Source organism: Chinchilla lanigera, unplaced genomic scaffold (genome assembly GCF_000276665.1).
Source record: "Chinchilla lanigera isolate Chin_1 unplaced genomic scaffold, ChiLan1.0 scaffold00004, whole genome shotgun sequence".
Classification (NCBI taxonomy): domain Eukaryota; kingdom Metazoa; phylum Chordata; class Mammalia; order Rodentia; family Chinchillidae; genus Chinchilla; species Chinchilla lanigera.
In genome coordinates this window covers 33,088,009-33,110,282 of record NW_004955405.1, presented here as the reverse complement: position 1 = coordinate 33,110,282, position 22,274 = coordinate 33,088,009, and the positions used below count along the sequence as shown (strand labels likewise).

General features: G+C 37.0%; 1 protein-coding gene across 1 annotated transcript in view; it reads right to left on the bottom strand.

Moving 5' to 3' along the window:
* Window positions 1–532: 532 nt before the first annotated feature.
* Nedd1 (neural precursor cell expressed, developmentally down-regulated 1) overlaps window positions 533–22,274 on the bottom strand; it is a 43,017-nt gene continuing 21,275 nt past the window's right edge. Inside the window, exons 7-16 of the mRNA XM_005374503.2 lie at window positions 18,502–18,731; window positions 16,902–17,103; window positions 16,343–16,538; window positions 12,915–13,043; window positions 10,339–10,386; window positions 9,384–9,586; window positions 8,150–8,306; window positions 7,083–7,239; window positions 2,175–2,241; window positions 533–1,768 (exon numbers count right to left, since the gene is read on the bottom strand). Coding sequence (XP_005374560.1) covers window positions 1,664–1,768; window positions 2,175–2,241; window positions 7,083–7,239; window positions 8,150–8,306; window positions 9,384–9,586; window positions 10,339–10,386; window positions 12,915–13,043; window positions 16,343–16,538; window positions 16,902–17,103; window positions 18,502–18,731 — 1,494 coding nt within the window. The 3' untranslated portion in view covers window positions 533–1,663. The remainder of the gene's footprint in view (window positions 1,769–2,174; window positions 2,242–7,082; window positions 7,240–8,149; window positions 8,307–9,383; window positions 9,587–10,338; window positions 10,387–12,914; window positions 13,044–16,342; window positions 16,539–16,901; window positions 17,104–18,501; window positions 18,732–22,274) is intronic.

The window sequence follows — 22,274 nt, the reverse complement described above, 5'->3', positions numbered from 1 at the left end:
AGGTTTTGTTTTAGAACTCTTATTTATTGAATATAAAATTTTTATATTTTGTACTTAGCTTTTAAATCCATGACAAAAATGTTTCATCTATACACATAAAATTACTAAAATTAATTTGTTTATCCCACTTCTTTTAATAAACATTATGTGCATGTATAGAAAAAGGCAACAGGAAAATATTAATAGATTTAAATACAGCAGGCAGCCGAAACACACTAATACTGCATTGTGTCTTCAGACCCATCTAACCAATGATACAGAAGGAAACTGGGTATAAGTCATAACGTTCTAATAATCTGGTAGGAAAAGGCCATTTTTACACCTCTATATGCTTTAATACAAATGTATTCGTTAAGAAGTGCTAGGGAAAAGTGAAGTCACTGTTTTTTACTTTTAGAAAAAAATTATTAGTATGTTCACTTGCTAATATTTAACATTTATTTAAGATTTTTAGTATTTTTCCATCACTGTGGAAAAACACAGTTAGTGTACTAAACTAGGGCTGTGTGTGTTCTTTTGTTCTGTTGTTTTGTTTTTTTTTTTTTTAATTCTGGTAAATATTTTCAACCCAGAATCCAAAACAGAGCAGCAGAGCTACCCAGATGATACAGAGTTTAAGTCATTGGGCAAAAGACAACAGTAACATGAACAAGTAGATGTCCTAATCTTAGGACACTGAAAGTAGAGATCACACAGGTAGCTGTATATGGCCAACTATTGCCAAAGAAGTGAAAATTCTTTTCACAATGAATCTTTATAAATAATCTTATGCTAAGGCCAATAATTTAAAAATATTCATGACAAACAAAGAATTAGAAGAAGTTTATGCCACAAACCATAGAACAAAATAATCCACTTTTCACTTGGGGGAAAAATGAAGCAACAATACTGTAATATTTTGCAACTAATATGAAATTTTCAGATTTTAAGCTGAGTCATGGTGATGAAAGCTTTGTAGTATAAATTTACGTTATTAATTCATAAAATGATCAGCAGATATATTAGCGCTCACAAAGTTAGCTAATAAATACCAAGCAAGAGTAGAGAGCTAGCAAAAGTACAGTAGCACAAATGCAAAAGATATAGTTTATTTGTACAATTCAAGATTTAAGAAATTACCACATGTAAGTAATAAATAGTCACACTTGATGTCATCAAGGTAACAAAAAAATTACGAGCCAACTCTGTGGTTTTAGTCATCAGTGGCTTAAAAAAATCAAATGTCATTTTAAAATTTCTTTCTGCATAAAAATACAAAGGATATCAAAGTTTTTAAATCTCAACTACACCTCCAAAATTTGTAAGGTAATTTGCCAATCAAATATATATCAGTAAAAAAAGGTAAAAACCAAACATAACTGATTTTTATGCAACTTTCTTTGCTCATGAAAAAGGACACTTGGTGTATAGTTATTAAAGCTTTCAGAAAATAAAGACCCTGTGGATTTTCTTAAGGCAGATGATGTATTGTAGTATTTAATATAAAAATATACATATTTTTGACAGAGAAGATGAAATGATGGTTGGTACAAAATTTCAACACGCTGCAACCTGAAGAAAACATGGCCTCCGCCCCAGGCCATGCACACAGTACTGACTCTACGTAGTCCTGTGTTGCCAGAAACTTCACAAATTATTAAACGTTAAGGTATCTGCGGAAATTTCAGAAGTGAGCCCGAAGTCTTTTGTTTTCTTCTCGTAGTCTTTCTATTTCGGCCACTAAACCTTCATTCACTGAGAATCTTTCCAGCAAAGAGTGCATTTCATTCTAGAAAAAAGGGAAATGCTTTTAAAATGATTGGTACTTCACATTTACTTGGCAAGCTATGTTTTATATGCTTTCAGCTATCATTTCTCTCAAGTTCAACTAACTAGCTGAATGATATTTCTTGTATTTAACCACAAATATCACTGGTAACATTTGGAAGATTTATATTCACAGATGTGAGGGGGCTTTCCATTTACCGAAGGGAAAAAAGCTGTAAAAAATAGCCTTAACTATTACAAGTTTTTAAAAAATGTGACCAGTTAAAATGTTTTACTTATTAAATTTTTCAAATTTCCTATTTATTTATCTTCACAATCAAAATGATAAAAATACATTGCCCTATAATGGAGTGCTTGTAGATCCACACCACTCCATATTCACTTAAAAGACAACCTGCCGTACGTACCAGTTGCATATGAAACTGTTTAATCATCTCCACTTGCAAATTCACAATGTCCCGGTGGCACGCTTCTCTAGGGAAAAGTGTAAATATCTGTCAGAAGGGTAACACTTCAACCAATTCGAGATCATTCAAGAAACGTGTTTTTACTGTTTCACATTATTGGTCCTTAATAATTACCACAAAAGTAAAGATATCAATGCACTTAGTACCTGTTTACTATGTGTTAGGCACTGTTTCTTACACTTCAAATATCAGAACTCGCTTAATCCTTGCAATTAGGACCTACTAGTTTTTCCATTTTGCCAATTAAGCCATTGAGCCAGTTATAACTTGTCCAAAGCTACCCAACCAACAAATGGTGGATCAGAATATAAACCGAAGCTACCTACATGTAGCTCTCCTATTGTACAGTATTCCTTTGGATAGAAATAATCATGAAAGAAAGATAGAGACTTAGAGGAGATAGACAAAATTCATTAGATTACAAACATCTGATTATCAGTGTTTCAGCTACTAAAAAACATTTCTAATAGAAATAGGGATGGTTGTAGTGTGACCTACTCAATAAAGTACAGCTAATTCATGTCTCCAAAGGAACACATGAAGATCAGAAACACTGGTCATTCGTTACACAACTTAGGAGCTAAAACTTTATCAAGTCAGAAAAGCTGATACCCTATCTGATATCATCACTTAACTGTTGGAGAGATATCCAAAGCAGCCATCCTTCCCTTAATTTTCAGCAAAGAAATGCTTTCCTTAAAAACTACGTTTGAAGGCTGGGGATTTAGCTCTGAGGCACAGCCCCTGCCTGGCAAGCACAAGGTCCTGAGTTCCACTCCCAGTACCAAAACAAACAAACAAAAGAACCCCACTACATTTGTATTTAATATGTTTCTATTGTGCTTGTTTTGGGGCATTACAAAAGGATATAAAACTATGCAGTCCTGACTGGATTACAGTGGAGAGATTTACTTTCAAGTTCACAGTCTAGTTCACCGGTTTATACTGGTATATCCATTTTCCTGTCACTTGATACTTGAGTTATTTTCTAGTTTTTATTAACATGTTGTTATAAACAATCATGTATGTAACTCTGAATCCACAAATAGCAATATCCAAAGATATATCCAATAATAAACCTAGGTGTACACTTGATAGTTTTACAAAACCATGCAAATTGTTTTGCCAAGTGGCAGTATTAATGAGTATGTTCACCATGAACGTAACAGTTCTTCTTGCTGCACATCCTCACCAAGACTTGGTATTACCAGGCTTTTTACAGTATTTCCCACTTAGATATGAAATGGTATCTTACAAAATCTTCTGTTTGCTAGTTGTGGGATTGAAAATTTTTCCTTATGTTCATGTATCATTCCTCTTCTATAAAATGTCATTTCAAATATTTTTCTTATTCATTTATAAGAATTCTTTATATAATCTGATCTTTTGCTAGTGATACCAGTACTGCAGATGTTTTCTTAGCCTTTTACTTTGTTAATGATACCTCAATAGTGAGAGTTCTTATCAGTAACACTTAAATTTACTAACCTAATGCCTCAGGGAAATTTACCAATCTATTTTTATGGGTAGTGCCTTTCTTAATTATTAATCATTTTTCTATTCTGAAATTATAAACTCAAACTGCCTAAAATTTTGTCTTTCACATTTAAACTTTTTGAAATATGGAACTGATTTTTTGAATAGTATAAAATAGGGATCTGTATTTACTTTTACACAAATAATTACAAACCACAATTTATTGATTATTCCATATTCTGCATACAGATCTGCAATTTACCTCTGCCATTTATCAAGTTTCTTTCTTGACTATTTGAGTCCTTCTGCTAATCCGACTACTCTATGCCAATGTAATACTACACTAATCTTACTTTCAAATTAAGCTTATCCATCTGGTAAATAAGTCCTCCTTTAACCTTATTTTTCTCTAGAGTGTTTCTGTTATTCTTTGATCTTTTCCTTCCATACATATTTTGGAATCCTTTCAACATCATCTTCAGAATAACCCAGCTGGTATTCTGATTGGATTGTGAACGACATGTTCATAGTATCTTTACATTTATTTAAGTGTTAATGTTTTGTGGTACATTAAAAGTTTTTTTTACAAAGATCTTCATCCTTAGTTGGATTTATTCTCAAGTACCTTATTTTTTTCTTTCAAAGTATTTCTAAAAATGCCTCCTTCTGCTTTGTTATGATAAAAGCTGTATTCAAAACAGAAGCCATCAGAGGGCCTGGGCGTGCAGACCAGTGGTAGACTGACTGCCCCGCATGCATGAGGCTTTGGGTTCTATCCTAGCACCAATCAATCAATCAATGAAGGTAGCAGAGAACCATCACTGTAGCTAGGACTTGAAGGGCCACTCTTGTAAAGGAGGAAAGTCTACCCTAAGACCCCTATTTACCTCCCTTTCCTTCGGCAGTATATACTGGTTCCATACATGGAAAAAGAGGCAGCAGTGGCCTGGAGCTGGATCTAAATATTTACAGATATTTTAAAGGCCAAGGGCAAATAATAATTTCAAAGGCCACGTGAAGAATGATAGTTAAGAACCTGAAGAATCCTCAGTTATACAGCCTGCGTTATTTCCACCATCACTGAGGGCTTACAGAAAAACAAAAAGAAAAAAAGAGAAAGAGAAACAAAATTAGGGGCAGGCAGAGCAAAGGGCTGACAGACGCCATCTCCAAGGCACAGAGGCACAGCACCTGTGGGGTCTGGCAGGGAGGACTGAGAAGAGTACCTCGAAGCACTCCAGGATCTCTGGGAGAAGGTGGCAGCCGTCAGCTGAGGAAGGTCGGCTCGTGAGTCCCTCAACACTGTCCTCTTTAGGCCCCCAGTGACAGCACTGCTAGGAACAACCTAGAAGACTGAGGCAACAGAGACCCTCAACTGCAGCACAGAAAGCCCAGAAGAGATGAGAGTGTGAAAGAATCAACCTCCAGCAACCTAGCAAGCCAGCAGCTAGGTGGCAAAGCGAAGAGAGAATTCAGTCGCACTCAGATCTCCAGGCTCGCTGACGGGACGGTCCTGAGCCCGCTGCCCTTGCATCCCCTGAAGCCAGTGGCGAACAGACACCACAGGCTTGCTGAACAGACGGTAAACCGCACCGCCGTGCCTGTGATTGAAGACGCTGAAGAGCCTCCACCACCTAAGTCCTTCTAAGCACCTGTCTTCACCTGCACCACAGTGCCTCCTGTCTGAAGTAGTCCTAGATTTACAATCACATCTGTGCGTGCTGGGCCTACACACTCTGTGTAAAAGAAAACCTCCACTCATACCTTCTAGGTCTGACCCAGCAAGCTGCTTCCTTTTGGCATTTCTAACATCATTTTGTTCATAACAGTCAGCTATATCCGATGTTCTGCTATTATGTCATAAATATTTATGGACTTCTGAAAAAACTCTTATTCTTTACAACTGTCAATAGTGTGAATAGTGTGAACAGGATTTAAACATTTAAATAGTATTAAATAGTATCTAAAAATAGTATTTAAAAATAACAGGACTTAAGGAAAAAGGATTCAGGCCAACCACTCAAAACCCATGCAACCACAAAAATTAATTCTAATAAAAATATGAGCACAGTTAAAAGCTAACTTAATAAATAATGAACAAAGTACCTTAAAGTGATGGCCACTTCATGGAAAGAGAGAGATTACAGAAGAAGGAATCTGGACTGAAATGCCCCCAAACGGGATAATCACAAATAAGCGACTCCGACACAGGACACGCAACTATGCCAGCTCGAGGGAAAGAGGAGACGGACATGGACAGGGCTATCGCACTCGGCTGCGTTCACACGCAAGCTATTCTGGCTGTTCTCACGGGAACAAACAAAATTCCTCCGTCACACTGCCAGCACTGCCCTATTTGCCAATCACAAGTGAACTAATTCACACTATACGAACACACACAGGAGGACACACTGTACCTGTCCTGGTAAACCATAAAGGCCTGAAGGCAGACACTTACTTCTGTGCACTTACTATCTTGTACACAAACTACTGTATACTGTAAATGCTAACACGATGCTTTTCCTTAATTTTATTCTCATGTTAAAATTGTATCTTAAAAATAAACATTAAATATAAACATGCACCAATGAAATCACACATCTTCAATAATCTTCTTCATGACAATCTGAGTAGCTATAGGTTAGAAAGGTAAAAAAAAAAAAAACCACTAAACATTCTAATAATTTAAAAGTTTCCAAAATATTAAAATAATAAGTAAAAGTAGTAGTATTCCAGAACACACTCTCTTCTAATTCAGAATTCAAAGGGCGAGAAGTTAGAAGCTGGTCATGGTGTTGCACGCCTATAATCTCAGCACTCAGGACGCTAAGGCAGGAGAATCCCTGCAAGTTCAAGGCCAACTTGGACTAACTAGTGAGTTCAAGGGTAGCCTACATTACATAGTGAGCCCCTGTCTCAAAAAGCCAAAAGAAAAAAAAAAAAAAAAAGACAAGGTAAGATGTTTTAAATGTTAAGTATTACTACACTCTGATGCATATTTTGAAAATATTTGATTCATTTTAAAAATACCTTTCTCTACATTGCTCACACAGCATACTTAATATCACATGTCAGAACTATCTTAGAGTTTACAAGATTCTGTTGCTAATTTAAAAAACCCATAAGAGCAGCCTGCGTGCTAGACTTTCCTATCAAGTCATCTGGATAACTGCTCTACGTAAAAGTGTCTTTTTCTAGCTGATAGTCAATGAATTCAGTGCAATCAGACTGAAAAAATCATGTTTTACGTGGTTTCAGGGTTACCAAAACCTAGACAAAGGAAGCAACTCCCAGCATTACTTACAGAGTTACTTTCACCTAATGAAACAACAAACCTATGAGGTCTAGACAGAGTAATTTCTCAACCACTACCTGAAGTCATCCAGGGTCTCCTGGATCATGTTCTGAATAAAGCGGATTTGAACAGTTGTCAGTGGTGCATTTGGTCGACTGCTTCCAATTGTATCAACTATTTTTTCTGACAGGGAACTGGCCACTCCAGCAGTGACAGAGGATGCTATCTTTGGATCTAAAATAAAGAATGGAGAGAATATTAATAGTCAACTTGGACTAAGAGACATCAAATATTTCTAAATAAGATTTGGCATGAGAAAACTTGAAAAACTGGCAAAGAAGAGGGTTCTTGTGACATTTAGAAAAATCCACTGTCTGGAATACAAATTTTAGAATTTTTTTATGACATTATTTCTAATAGTCATTTATCTATATATATAAACTGTCAAGTGTCTAATGTAGTAACATGTGACAGAGGGATTAATCTTAAAGAATCTCTGAACCATTTGCTCTTATAACAGATGAATGTGACAAGCTATACCACAAACCAGATAAACCAAGACTATTAAAAACAAACAGAAGGAATACAGGAGTAAAGCAGTGCTACAGGCAAAGCCCTGGAGTTTAAGCTAATGCAATACATCCACAGAAATCTTGAAGTTAAATATAGGTACCCATATAAAAGCAAAAAGCGTTGCTTCTCTAGAAGGAGTTTCTTTGTACAGGTAACTCTTAAAGGTGAACCTAACAGCCCTTAAATGCAATCAAGTTTTCATGAATCTGTGGCATAAATTCTAAGGTTAATACTTTAATATGAAGACAGGAAAAAAATTTATAATTTCAACTAGTTAATCATTCCTTTTCAAATATTCCTGTAATATAATTCTATCTACACCATATTCAATCAAAACCTTAAATACTAGATTGAAAATGAAACTCACACCAAATGAGGAAAAATTGATGTTGCTGGACTTAACCATCATATACATTTCACTGCCTTCCAGTGAGAAAGTCACACCATAGAAATGTCCATAAACTTTAAACACCTTCTATTCTTTTTTTAGTCTGTGATCACTCTATCCTTTCCAAGTTAAACAATGGGAAGGTCATGCAACTTAACACCATCAGAAGCTTTATGAACTTACTTGTAGTTGAAGATCCATTTATTGGGGGTTCACATATCAACTGGGCTTCAATTTCTTTCTCTGGCTTTTCAAATTTCTCGAGATTTCTTGTTTGGTTAGAGGATGGAGAGGTATTCAGATTTCCAGTTTCAGCACCAGAGGAGATCAACTTTGCAAACTTCACATTTAAAGTAAACAATTACTTTAATTTACAATTTGTTTTACCTATATTACTTCTAAAATTTTATGTACTTTCTGCTTTTTTTTTTTCCAGTAGGTAGGACCGGGAAAATGAAGAATAGGAAAAGATTTTTTTTTTTTTCCCGGTACCGGGAATCACGACCTTGCGCTTGCCAGGCAGGCGCTGTGCCGCTGAGCTAAACCCCCAGCCCCTAGGAAAAGATTTTGAAGAAGTAAAACAGGTATTAGGACTAGCAGCAAAATAAGTGTACTAATCAAAAACAGTCACAACAATAACATGAGGAGGAAAAGCTAATTTTCTAAGCATCTGCTATTGAATATAATTTCAAATGCAAATCACCGGCTAAAAAGAAATAATAAAAAAGAAAATCCCCAAGCCCTCATGTAGTAAACTAGACAGAAATATTTGAAAAATAAATCAAAAGACATTTTTGTACTTCCTGCATGATAAATTTTTCAATATTACTCTAAAAATTAAATATGGAAATACATACTACACAGCTAATGGATTTGTTCTTCCTATAGTATCTGATCATTTTGAACCCCTACATAAGAAATTAAATTCTATATCAAATACTGTAATTTTAGCAGAAGGTATTAATGATGAGTGCCATTCTTAGCACCATCAAATCTGCACTTAGTGTAAATGATTTAATTACCAACTTGATGCTTAATGCCACAAAAAATATATATTTTAAAAGAATTAAGCTATGAAATGTTCTCACACAGAAAGATCACTTTAGAAAAAAATAGTCTGAAGATTACAATTACTGGCGCCCTCCAAATAGATTCCAAAAGCGCTCTGTAGTTATGAAAACGTTCCATCACGGGCTGGGGGAGTAACGCAGTGACGCAGTGCGTTCTCAGCACACCTGGCTTCTAACCCCAGTACTCTTCCACCACAAAAAAGAAGGTGACATCAAGATTGAAGAGTCTTTTCTACCTCGTCAGTGCAGACAGAGCACTGTCAACAATCAGGTCCATCCACGGACAGCAGCCTGCTTTCCACTGACAAGCACGCAGAGGGAGTCCAGCGCCATCTCCATGTGCATACCTGTTTCAAGGAATCTTTGGGTTCCTGCTTTCCCAGATAGGTTTTCTTAGACTCAGCTGTCAGATCCTGATTTTCATTTTCTTCTTTCCCCGGGGATGGCAAGAAGACATTAAGAGGACTAGAATGCAATATTGGAGTACTTGAATTTACTGGATTTTTTCTTGGAGGAAACACTGAGCTCAACTGTGGGAGAAAGTCAAAGCCTGAAAAAGAGGAAAAGATTACATTCGCACATGACGTCCATCTGCACACGGGCCCTTCAACAGCAAGCCCTTAACCGCTGGGAAGACGAATACAGCAACAGACATGGGGTCTGGATTCAAAGGACGAGGTCATTTCTCAGCTGTACCTTTTAGTTGATGTGTATTCCTGGGAACACCTAAACCTCCATTTTCTGATCTATAAATGTGGATGATGATGATACCCATCTCTTACAGTGGTAAGGATCAAAAGAATATGTGAAAATACTTGAAAACTACAAACACACATTGATTGTGTTCGTATTAGTTTTTCTAACTGAAGAGCATTAGTTTGGTTCATATCTGAACAGCTCTTATTGATCCCTGCCTCCTCATATCAGTATCTCTGTGTATTCTCTTCCCTTTGAATACCAATCACACTTAGAAATTTCCTTCTAACAAAGAAAAATCAGTAAATGTAATCAGTGGTGGGATGTGACTTGAAGATTACGGTACAACCACAGTGTGGCTTCTCCCTTGGTGCCCTCTCTCACTCTTGAATGCAGCTCTGGCTGATGCCCTGACTGAAGCATCAATAAAGACCTGAAGCCAAAAGTGTCCAGCTGAACCATTCTCAGATTCTTAACTCACAGGAGTATTTAGATGATAAATGTTTACTCTCCCTTGTAAGCCTCAAAGTGTTGGTATCATTTGTTACACAGCAACAGATAACACAGTATCACTTCACTGTCTTAATACGGTTCAGTTGTTCTTACCATCGCCTTTGCCTACAGACTCATCACTTCCCTTGTTAACGACACCATCTACAGCAAAACAAGAAAATTGAATTTTAAAATAGTGAAAAGTAAGTCACAGCAACTGAAGTTTCCCACTTTCTCTAAAGAGTTCATAGGCCACTGATCTTAAGAAAAATACGAGGGAGGATAAGGATTAAAGCTGGTACTCACTTAAGCCTCCATTTTCAATCTTTTAGCATCATGCACAGCTGCAAAAACCAAGATTATTCTACGATATGGTTCATATCATAGGCAGCAAAGTATAGAACAAGCCACGAAACAGGTTGTAGAGATCTACAATTCAGTGTTCCTGTTTCATTCAGCAGTGTTTCACCGTGGACAAGCCTCGAACGCAACTAAGGTTTGGTTTCTGCATCTTTACAGCACGGACAGGGCCTTCACCACCTCACAAGTTTTGAGGATCAACTGAAACAATGGGACAATACCTTGCAAGCAGTATGGTGTTATAAAAAACAATGGTTATTAATTTTTTCAATCTGTAATGTTATTCATGTAGTAGGACACAAACAAAACCTGTTCCTATCAATTTTAACACATTAATAAAAAATGGGCAAAAGTCATAAACAAATTCACCAAAGTCAAGTGGTTGATAAACATATGATCATCATGTTCACAGAAACATTATCTATTTGTATGTGTGTATGCACCTGATTTGTATACTGCATCCTGACACACATACTCTAGAGAACGTATTAGTTTCCACTTAATGAAAGAAGCATTTTTATTGAAAGATGAAGAAATTGAGGCATGAACAGAGTATGCCTTTTACTAAAATAGCTACATCTTTGATATTAAAAGACAAATTCCCCAACAAGGAAAATTAGTATTATTTTTAGTATCCATGTTTTTCTTTATTAATGACACAAAACACTGACAGATGGCAAAAGCCTCACATTCTAATCACATTTCACAAAAACAACAAAACTAATTTATTAATTTCCCTTAAAAACTATTTCAGCCAAGTGTGGCAGCTCACACTGTAATCCTAGCACTCAGGAGGCTGAGGCAGGAGGATCATTGTGAGTTTGAGGCCAGCCTGGACTACAAAAGTGAGTTCAAGGCCAGCCTGAACTGCATAGTGAGACTGTCTCAAAAAGACAAAAAAAAACAAACCACAAAAAATATATTTCCGAAGATCAGGTGTGTAACTCTGACACTTGTGAAAAGTCCCTTCCTGCATCCTCCAGTGTAAAGGCTCCGCAGAGGAGGGAGAGCAGAGGCACTGGCTCAGCACGGCCTTAAGCCTTCCTCTCCCTCAACGCGCTTCCTGTCTCTGCACTCACTATGAAGCTCACCTCCTCTACTAGGCGGAAGCCAGCGGAGTCTGATCTGGAAAGTTAAACAGATATGTAGATACTTTCAGGCCAAGGTAAGGCAGAAGACAGTGATCCTGGACCACTGCCTATTATTTACTCCTCCTGATTATGAAACGTAAAAAACTTGGGAAACACAATTTAAAAGTAAAAAAAAAAAAAAGTGCATAAAATCATGAGTTGGTACTGTTGACATTCAGGTTTTCACAATTATAAATAAAAACAGTAAGTACTCATATCTTTGCAGGCTTCTCTGAATATTTTCTGAGATAAATTTGTAGAAACGGAATTAAATTACCAGGCCAAAAAGAATGAACAATTTAATTGTCAAATTATCTTCTAGTTATTTACCCGTATTACTGATAATAATGCTATTAACAAGACTGTTAAATTAAGGAAAATAATATAAACATCACAGCCAAAAAAGGAGAGCTAAACAATGTCCTAGCTCCAATGATCGAGCCAGCAGAGACATTTTTATGGTAACACTTACATTACATTATGGGTGGGGGGTGTATAGACAGACAGTACTTTCACACATAAAAGATGAGTCACTCTATCACCTAGTCACATACTCCATGAAAACACTAATAATCTTAAATGTTTGAAGTCAGGAAGCTATTTTGGATACCAAAATATCCAAGATTTTGTGGGGATTTATTCAGAAGTAGATATAAATAACATACTGCCTACAAAGCTAAAACTTCCTGTAAGAAATGTGTATAGAGCCCAGAGATGCAGCTCAGGGACAGCACACTTGTGTGGCATGAGCAAGGATCTGGCTTCGATTCCCAGCACCATAATAAAAGAAATTTTTGTGAAAATTAAAACACTAACTTGAGCTGGGCGTGGTGGCACAAATCTGTAATCCCAACACTCGGGAAGCTGAGGCAGGAGGATTGTTGCAAATTTGAGACCAGCCTGGGCTACAAAGTAAGCTCAAGGACAACCTGAACTGCATAGCGGGGGAAAAAAAAAAGAAAAAAAAAAAAAAAAACCTAACTTGAGAACTACCTGCATAGTTGCCATATGAAAATTACCAGAATATTTTTTAGAATTACAACATTCAAAATAATAAAGAAAAGATACCACACAGGAATTGAGAAAGTTAGCAACTCACCAAGAATCAAATTAGACTGCGGCTATTACCCACAACTTTCAGAATGAAAATGTAATCACCAACACCACAAGAACAAGACCCCCTGATCCGAACACACTTACCATCTCTGACGGGTGAGAACATGTCACCTAAACTACTTTTCCCTGTGTCATCAAAGCTGGAGAAATCTTGACTTCTTCCACTGTCTGTTTCCTTAGACAAAATATCTGTACTTCTGCTTCGAGGCAAACCTGAAAAGAATTTGACATAAAAATCAGTGTTACTCAGTCTCAATAAATGTTACCCTCAGAAACTACGTTGTAAAAATTAACGTATCACCACATTGTTAGAATTTTACAACTGTAAACATGAGGAAAAGAAGCCAAATATGATAAGCAATCACCTAACCGCACTCTTAGGGAAGGAAGGGCTCCTCAAAGACAAACACAGTAGCCTATTTGTTCATACTGCAACATTTGATAAGGATAACCATTTTGATAAGGAAACTTTCTAAAACAATTTATATATTTGGCTGCCCTCTTAAAGTATACGGAATACAACTTACTTACTAACTCCTATAGTCATCTAGAAAGGACGTGGGGAAAGCCTGCTAGCACACGCACTGGGTACCTAACACAGCAGGACTCAACGTTAGTTCCCCAACTTTCGGATGGTGGGCCTCTTTCTCTCCATTTTCTCTTTCGCTAACAGCAAGACCTCTCAACAGCACTGACTGCAAATGTCTTCACTAAGCGCTGCAGATTACCACGAGTAAGGAAACCGAGTATCAGACTCATGAAGAAGAGCACAGGAGACAACCCTAAAAAGGCCACAGCAGTCTATTTCCTCTGGCAGTACGTAACATATGGCTCTAGGGCAAGGAATTTCTAAGAACCCTGCAGGCTCTGTAGCTTTTTGCTTGTTTCAGGGTTAAAGAGTGAATACTCCGGACTGCAGAGCACAGATGAAACGTGCTTCTAGGGTGGTAACATGGTACCGTAGTATATTTTTAAAAGTGTTTTATTTGGCATCTCAGGCTCAAATGAAAACTGTGAAGCCTGTGCTGAAAACAAGGAGAAAGTACACTGCACAGCCAAGCTGCCCAAGCCTCACTAACGAAATGCACTTCCCTAATTACAGCGCCACAGAATTACAGCAGGACGGCATCATCCGTCCATCACAGCCGCAGAGACACGCTCACACCGCGAACTTTCCTTTCCTTTCCTCTAGGTCTTTACTGTGTCTGAATGCCTACTCCAGCCTCTGCACTTTACAGAATAGTAGTTTGGGACTGGCTAAAAGTAGTGCTAAGACCTTATCTTCATACCTCTTAAATGGCCTTGTTTCCGACTAAAAATTAACACCAGTAATGAGTTATAGAGATTCTTTTCAATAACCAAAGAAGAATACCTTTAGTAGAAGCAACCAGTCTTTCTTCAAACTGGAGCTTCACACACAGCTTACAATAACATGACAATCGCGACAATCTTTTTAGAAATGGAATTATTTACTGTCTCCCATGTGCCAGGCGTTTTCTTTGGTTTTTCCTAATGATCCTGAAAGTTAAATATTTCCTCAGTGTATGGAAGAAAAACTTGAGACTCAGAAAGCACTGCCTAAGCTGTCCTGGTAAAAAGGGACAGAGCTGAAGATCAAGTCTTAACCACCCTCAACGCTTCTGCAAAAAAGGTTTGTGTATGTGATAGCAAGAGAGAAAACGACAAAGTTCATGAAGCAAAGCTCATGAAGTAGCAAACCCACCAACCGGTAAATCTCAGAGTTCTCTGTACTATCCTATTCTTGAAACTTTCCTGTAGGATAGTAATTATTTCAAAATAAAATTAATACAAATCTCTGCGTGGACTCATTTAGCCAGATATTTTGGGAATCTGCCAAGAATTATCGCTAATCAGTGACCTGGCAGACCCAAGTCTTTTGTTTCCTAATTAATGCTGTCATTCTTAAGCCAGAAACTACTTATTAAAGACTAAACAAACAACATTGAGACTTCAGAGAGTTTACCATAAATGAGAAAGTTTATTTTAAAAAATTATGAACAAATTAACAAATTATAAAAATTTTTTAAAACAAAGACAATTTTCATTACATAGTTTGCTTAACAAATTGCCAGACATTATTCAAGGTCGTATTTCAAAAAGATTTTCTTTTAGGTCAAAAACAATAGTATTTGTCTCCAATAATTCTTTAAATAAGGACCTAATTACACAGTATTTGTAACCGTCTGTATTATCTTTATTCTATAAGGTGATATAGACATTCACAGGAAAGTATTAATGAATATTACCTTATTGTTTTAAAAATGTATTTTAAAAAATATTTTAAAAATCTATTCCACATTACTAAAACTAAATCTTTGCTGCCACCCAGAAACAGTAAATTCATACTGAGAGGACACTTGCCCTGACGTATGTATTTCTACTGAGTACAATATTTTGAAAAACACTGGCATACCATGTACTTTTTAAAAAATGCATTGCAAATTGACAGTATAGCGTAACTTCTTTTTTTTTTGTACTTGGAATCAAACTCAGGACCTTGCACTTGCCAGGCAGGCACTGTGCCACTGAGCTATATCCCCAGCCCAGAGCATAACTTCTTAAAATCCAAACAAACAGATCTTTAAGATTTACAGAATATGATCTTTGTATTGGTAAAACTGCATAGCAAATATGGTGAAATGCATAATTATACCTTCACAAAGTCTACATGAAATTCCTGTTTCAGAACTGTTTCATCAGTATGATTATTAGAATGGAAGAAATCATTTAAAAAGGCAACATTTTCATTTAAAACATTTTCATTTAAAAAACGATATTCTGCTTAATATGTGTCTGGCACTCTCCAGCACTTAAAAATATTCATTATACCACCTTACTTTTCACTGTAAGATATGAAATAAGAGGAGCCATTAATAACTTCTCTTCTTACCATGAAGTGAAATCGTAATGACAGCGTCAAAGTTTCCTATTCTCTACTGATAAGACAGTGTAAAGTCACACAGTCTGTAGCAGTATTAAAGATGAACAATTTCCGCGCAGGCATCATTCTAGTTTTAAAATAATCACTATTTCTCAAAAGAAGTTCATCTGAGGGCTAAGTAGCTCCATGGTAGGGCACTTGCCTGGCAGTTTAAAGGCCTTGGTTTGATTCCCAGCACAGAAAATGAAACAAAAAACACACAAAGCCAGCTGTGATACCACAAACTTGTAATCCCAGCACTCAGGGAAGCTGAGGCGGGAAGATCACACATTTGAGCCCAGCCTGCAGTCTCAAAAAATAAAAAAAAAATTTTAAAAGGCCTAGGAATGTAGCTCAGTAAGAGGGTCCTCGTTTAAAATCCCAGTATCACACACACACACACACACACACACACACACACAAGCCACGAACAGAAGTTCACCAAATAGAAAAAGAGTACTTTGGGAACTTCTTAAAAACAACATTTGAGTTCTAGGGTCCTAAAGAAATTGCTAACTACAAATGTTTGGGGAAGGAAAAAACCTCCAAACCCAACAGGAGTAACATTTACCTGCTTTGTCCTGAGTGCTAGTGATGCCTTTGGCCGCAGCTGCCGTCAGGGGCTTCGACAGAACCGCGGTGCCGGCAGCGGGGGCGGCTTCCCTGACAACCCCGGAATTCTGCGCCCCGCCCCCGGCCGAGCTCACGGTAACGCTCCGCTTGTTCAGGGCTGCGGCCTTGTTTGAGCAGCCTTTACTTAAACTTGACTGAGAAGAAATGGAACATTCAAAAGCTCAGGTTACTGATGCCAGACTATACATTAATATTTTATCAATTCCCTGTTAAGTTAAAAAAGTCACCTTTCCCTTACAAATCTTAACTTCATTTGTGCAGCTGAGCTTCCCTCTGTACCAAAACAAGCTTTTAAAATACTTTCAGAGAGACATACGAGAACTAAGCATCAAAACAAATTTTTTAACTAAGAATCAAACAGCTTTGTACTAAAATTATTTCAAATGCTATCATATAAAATTATGAAACAATATTACACTTTGACAACATACATTTTTCACGTTTTGAACTGAACGTTTTTTAGTAAAATCAAAAATGCTAAAAAGAAATTATCTCACCTTAGGAGGAGCAGTGGAGCCCTGAAATGCTATACACTGCACAGACGTCTTGTGAGCGCTGATGGTTTTAACGGGTGATTTCAACATCCTTAAATCATACTGATATATTTTCCCACGGGACGAGCCAATTGCCAAAGTGGCTCCATCGGACATGAAATCGACTGCAGTCAGAGGAGCATCAGCCACCAAAGTTTTCACTAGCCTGGGAGGAAAGACAGAGTATACGCAGATCCGCCCGTATAAGCAGACACAGAAGTTTACATGGAATACATTACTAACAACCCAATCATTCAGCATTGGGCAAACAGCATACACACCCCAAACACCTGTTTAAAGTAGAATTTCAGACTTTGTGTGAGAGACAATAAAAGGACAGGTAAAGGGCAGCTGAACAGCAGGTATGAAAATACCACATTGATACCCAGTATTTTGTAAAATAATAGGCACTAATAAAATATATTTAAAATAATAAAAATCTGAAAAAAGAACTGCTAAACATTGCATCCTATTTGCTATTCACTTCCAATAGGTACATTCTACATCTTCCAGAACAGCACCTTTCTCTCGGCGGAGTTAGTACTTGGGCAGTGAACGTGACACAACTCTTGGGTGTCACTCCACAAAGCAAAGCTCTCGCCTCGGGGCTGAGGAGGCTCTAAGTATCCACTTTCCACTTACTGACCTGCTTAGGTCTCAGAGGACTCTGACCTTTCACAGGGCAGCATCTGTTACTCTGTTTGGACCAAAAAGCTAAGAGGAACAGAGTTCATCTGAAGCTGAGCGCGTTGCTGGTGTGTCTCCTACAAGTGAAGAATGGCTCACACACAGGGTTCTCAGTAAATTATTTCAAAAGGAAGGCAGTGACATAAAGAATAGTAAAAACTCTAGCATCGTAACAAGGTCTGACAGTCCCTACTACTCTCTAATAAAACATTAACAACCTATGTGATCTTTAGATTTCAAGATGTCTTGAAAACAACTGTAGCATTCTTGCAGCTGGTTTTTGTGGGGGCTTGCTGGGGGGCGGGTAGCTAATCAAGCGTATCTATAACTGAAAAGGGGCACAAGGGGCGTAGCAGAAGAGTACGTGCCCAGCTGTTGGCAATTTTGTCCCTTGGGATATCTGGCAATTTCTGGAGATGGTTTAGGCTGTCACAACTCAGGGAACCTTACTGAGGTTTAGTGGGCAGTGGCCAGGGATGCTGTCAAGTATCCTACAACGTCCAAGACAGCAACCTGCCCAAAGGTCAGCAGTTTAGAAACCTTCTCCAGAAAGTAAATGTTAAGGCAAATTAATCACACTGCTTTAAATTTATATTAGGTTTATTTTGAAAAAGAATAAGTATGCTAAAATGTGAAATCATTAAGATGCAATCCCTAACACTCACTTTCCAGGAATACCCTAATATCCACTCCTTTACCCATTTATTCTGCATGAGAAGAAAAAAAAAAAATTCAGTTTCACAGGATACATCAAGTGTACAAAGAGCCCATCTCCTGGACATTACTCGGAAATCTATCTGAGTGACAAATACCTGATGTCTGTTAATGACTTAGTAACTACCTGTTATAAATTGAGCAACGAGTATCTCACACTTACTTCTTGTAGGAAGTGTCATACAGGATGATTCTTTTATCCAAGCCTATGGTTACAAACAGCAGTTCATTGACAGGAGAAAAACAGATGCCTGAAGCTGGAGCTTTGTGTGTACTGCCGAAGTTATGGTATGGACTCTGACTATTCACGTCCCAGAGAGTGACTAGTCCATTATCTGAGACACTGCCCAGTAGCGATTTCTTATACACTGAGTACTTCAAATGCCGAATAGACTAGAAAAACAAAAAAGTAAATTTCATGTAGTTATGTAAACCATAAAAGAAGAAGGTTAGGACTTCTCTGGTTTAAAGAGTGACAGATTCCAACCACTACTATCATAACACTATTTAGTAGGCCCTAAGATAATCCTGAAACATACAAATGTCTCCTTGAGTATGTTTCAGGATTTGATCATCTTGGAGTATAGCGTCCTCAGTTTCCCTTTTCAGAAGAAAACTGAAATCACTATGTTGAGATTCCCTACATTAATCAGTCAGGGTTAGAAGACCCACCACACATACAGAAACTAGGAACATTCAAATCATGAACAAGTGTCAGATAATGAACAAGTGGGAGATAATAAAAAATCATTAGTTCGTATTTTTCTGTACGTACTTTAGATACCTGGATATATTTGTTTGAATCTGAGTATGTGATGAGTTGGGGGTAACTTAACACTTGAAGCATCCTAAGACGTGAAACTGCAAAGGAAGAATGACAGTACTCCAGACTGGTGTGGAACTATATATATCCTCTCGCACGCACCAGCCTAAAGGCAGGGCGGGCCTTCCCGGGACCGTGAACATGCTCTCCCTTTCTAGTTCCAGCTGGACCAGAATAAACAGACCCAGGTTCAGTGAACAGGTCTCAGGGAAAAACTGGATGCATTTTACCTATTTTTACTCAAGTATGACTCTCAAACTTGAATTATATTATAATTTGCTATGCTGAGAATTAGTATTTTACATTCAAGCTAATGCATAATCCACTTAATTTTAAATTAAGTACATGAATGTTTTAAAATGCATTTGCCTCCAATGGTAAATAAAAATGTTTAGGCATACCATAAAACAAATTCTAAGAAAACAGTTTTTTTACCAAACACCTAAGGTAAAATAATCACTATGCTTATCAATAAATTTGGTTTCTTTATTCCATATGCTAGAGTACAAAAAGAAAATATTGATTTACACAGTTTTCATTTTTGCTGAGAAAAAGTGTATCTGCTTGCATAGACAACTCTTTCTTCTGATTTACCTCCAAGGAAAAATGAGCTATGTGAACTTTGACTACATAAGACACAGAGATTCTTAGTGAATCATAATTAGTTTGTAGATGCATATGCCAATCAAGAAAAACACTGATTTTTTTCAAGGGTTTCTGCAGTACTTTAGAGCTCAAACAGTTTGGTTGTTTAAATGATCTAAATTGGATGAACGGCTCAAACAGAATTACAACACTAACACCATAAGATCCTAGAATCGGTAGATTCTCCAAGTTCATAAAGTAAAAGTTAATGTGAGCCACAGCAAGTTGTTCCCACACCATCCTTAAAATACGGTTATCTAGAACAAAGAGCTTACTGCATTGTTTAATAAAACTTTATGCATAGCTAAAATTGCATTTTGGGGGGTTAGGTAAAAACCTAAATTCCAGATACTGCTGCAAGTTCTTGAGACCGACGTGGCAACACATTACAGAAAAAAGGCTGAGATAATCCTAAGTGCTCCTCTCAGATAAACCTGGATGCAAGTGGAGGCTCAACAGACTCTTAACGATTTAGGTAAACACCTGAAACTCTCCACACCTCAGTGTTTTCATTTACAAGATATAGAACACTTCTGTTTATTAAACAGCACTTCCCCACAGATCCAGGTATATAGTAAGACTCATAGTTTAGGGTACATTCCTTTCTTGTTCATGTTGGCTTACGTTCCATCACTCAATCAGCTTTACAGATATTCTCTAAAAAGACCTTTAGCAATAAGCACACTAACTTCCTTAAATGTCTGTCCTTTAACCCTCTGATAGTATTAATAGAAAATCATTTCTCAACTTTCTTTATCTATTAGGTCACTATTGCTTTAAAGTATCAAGATATTAGCTAGTAGTGATCCTATATAACCATTACTGCTATGTTATTTTAAAAAAATTAATTCATTCTGGTATCAAAAATACTTATTAAGTATTTCTCCTATTAGAGATAATTTTTTTGAGCAGGAGACTACCAAGAAGCTTAAGGAAAATAAAATTCTAACACTATAAACAACAGTGCTGTTTTTCTTACAACACATTATGACTATGTTAGAACACATGTGCTTCTGAAGTTCATTTATAAATATAAAAATAGAACACAGACTATAGGTTGTTGTTTTTGTTTTTGTTTTTGAGACAGGGTCTCACTATGTAGATCAGGCTGGTCTTGAACTCACTCTGTAGCCCAGGCCGGCTTCAAACTCATAGACACACTCCTGCCTCAGCCTCCCAAGTGCTGGGATTACAGGTGTGTGCCACCATACATGGCTGATAAACTTTCTAAAAGGACCAAGTAATAAATATTTTTTTTGCTGTTGTACTACAAAAGTGGGTAGAGAAAATGTGTAAATGAGCATGGCTGTGTTCCAATAAAACTTTATTTACAAAAATTAGGCAGCCCATAACAACCTCTGTCAAAGATATTTGAAGCTTGTTTTCTTAATCACAAAGAAAACAAAAATCATTCATAGTCCTACCACCTACTTAATTTCTTAAGAAGGATATTTCTAAAGTATGTTTCTGTCTATCATGCATGTTTGTATGTACTCAGTAAAATATATCTATAGAAAACCTGATACAGTTTATTATTAAAACCATCATATCATTACTATTTTCTAGTAAATGTTTTTACTAGGTAGTTAATATATAAATGCATGAGTATATCAATTTATATAAATAATACAGTACTGGACATTTAGGTTACTCCCAATTTCCAAGACCACTAATTATCATTTTTTAAAATTAATTTATGGAAGAATCTGTTTCATTATTGCTCATGCTTAAATGGTCTTGACTGAAAAATATCACATGATCATTTACCGTTTTCCTCTACGAATTGCCCATTAATTAACTACCAACTTTCTATCAGGCTATTAAGATGTTTTAATACTAATTGATAACTGTTAATATACCAAAGACATAAAATGCTCTCTCAGGTTATAAAAGGTTTCCCAATTTCCTTTTAGTTTTGTTGATCTTTTTTCTTGCTTTCTGTTGGAGGTTTTAAATTTCTGTCCCACATTTACCAAACTGAAACAGTGAGAGAGCACTATAGGGACAGAGAACAAACTCAGTCCTGGGCCCTTAACCTGTTACTCATTAAAAGAATCGTTTGTGTTTTCTAAGGCAGTCAGGGACTTGAAAGTTGCTTTTCCTGAAAAATGAAAGCACAAAATGACTCCTCACTGGGGCCTACAGATACCCTTAAGCTAACCAAAGAGAGGAACAAAGTCTGACCTTCATTTTGTATCTATTTTCTTTATTGCCTTAAAAATGTGGGTCAGGTCGTTCCTTTGCCATGCACACAGGCTTGTTAATGAGGCGCGAAGGGGATGATGTGTTACGTGCGCGCACAGACTCCTCAGGAGGAACGTACCCTAAACATGTACTAACAGAATAAAATTTGAATGAACAAATGAAAGCTGGCAACAAAATGTTGATTAGTTCTCAACTTCCATAACCTACACCTCATGCCCCTTCAAGAAGATGACACCAAAACGAAGATTTACAGGGACAGGCAG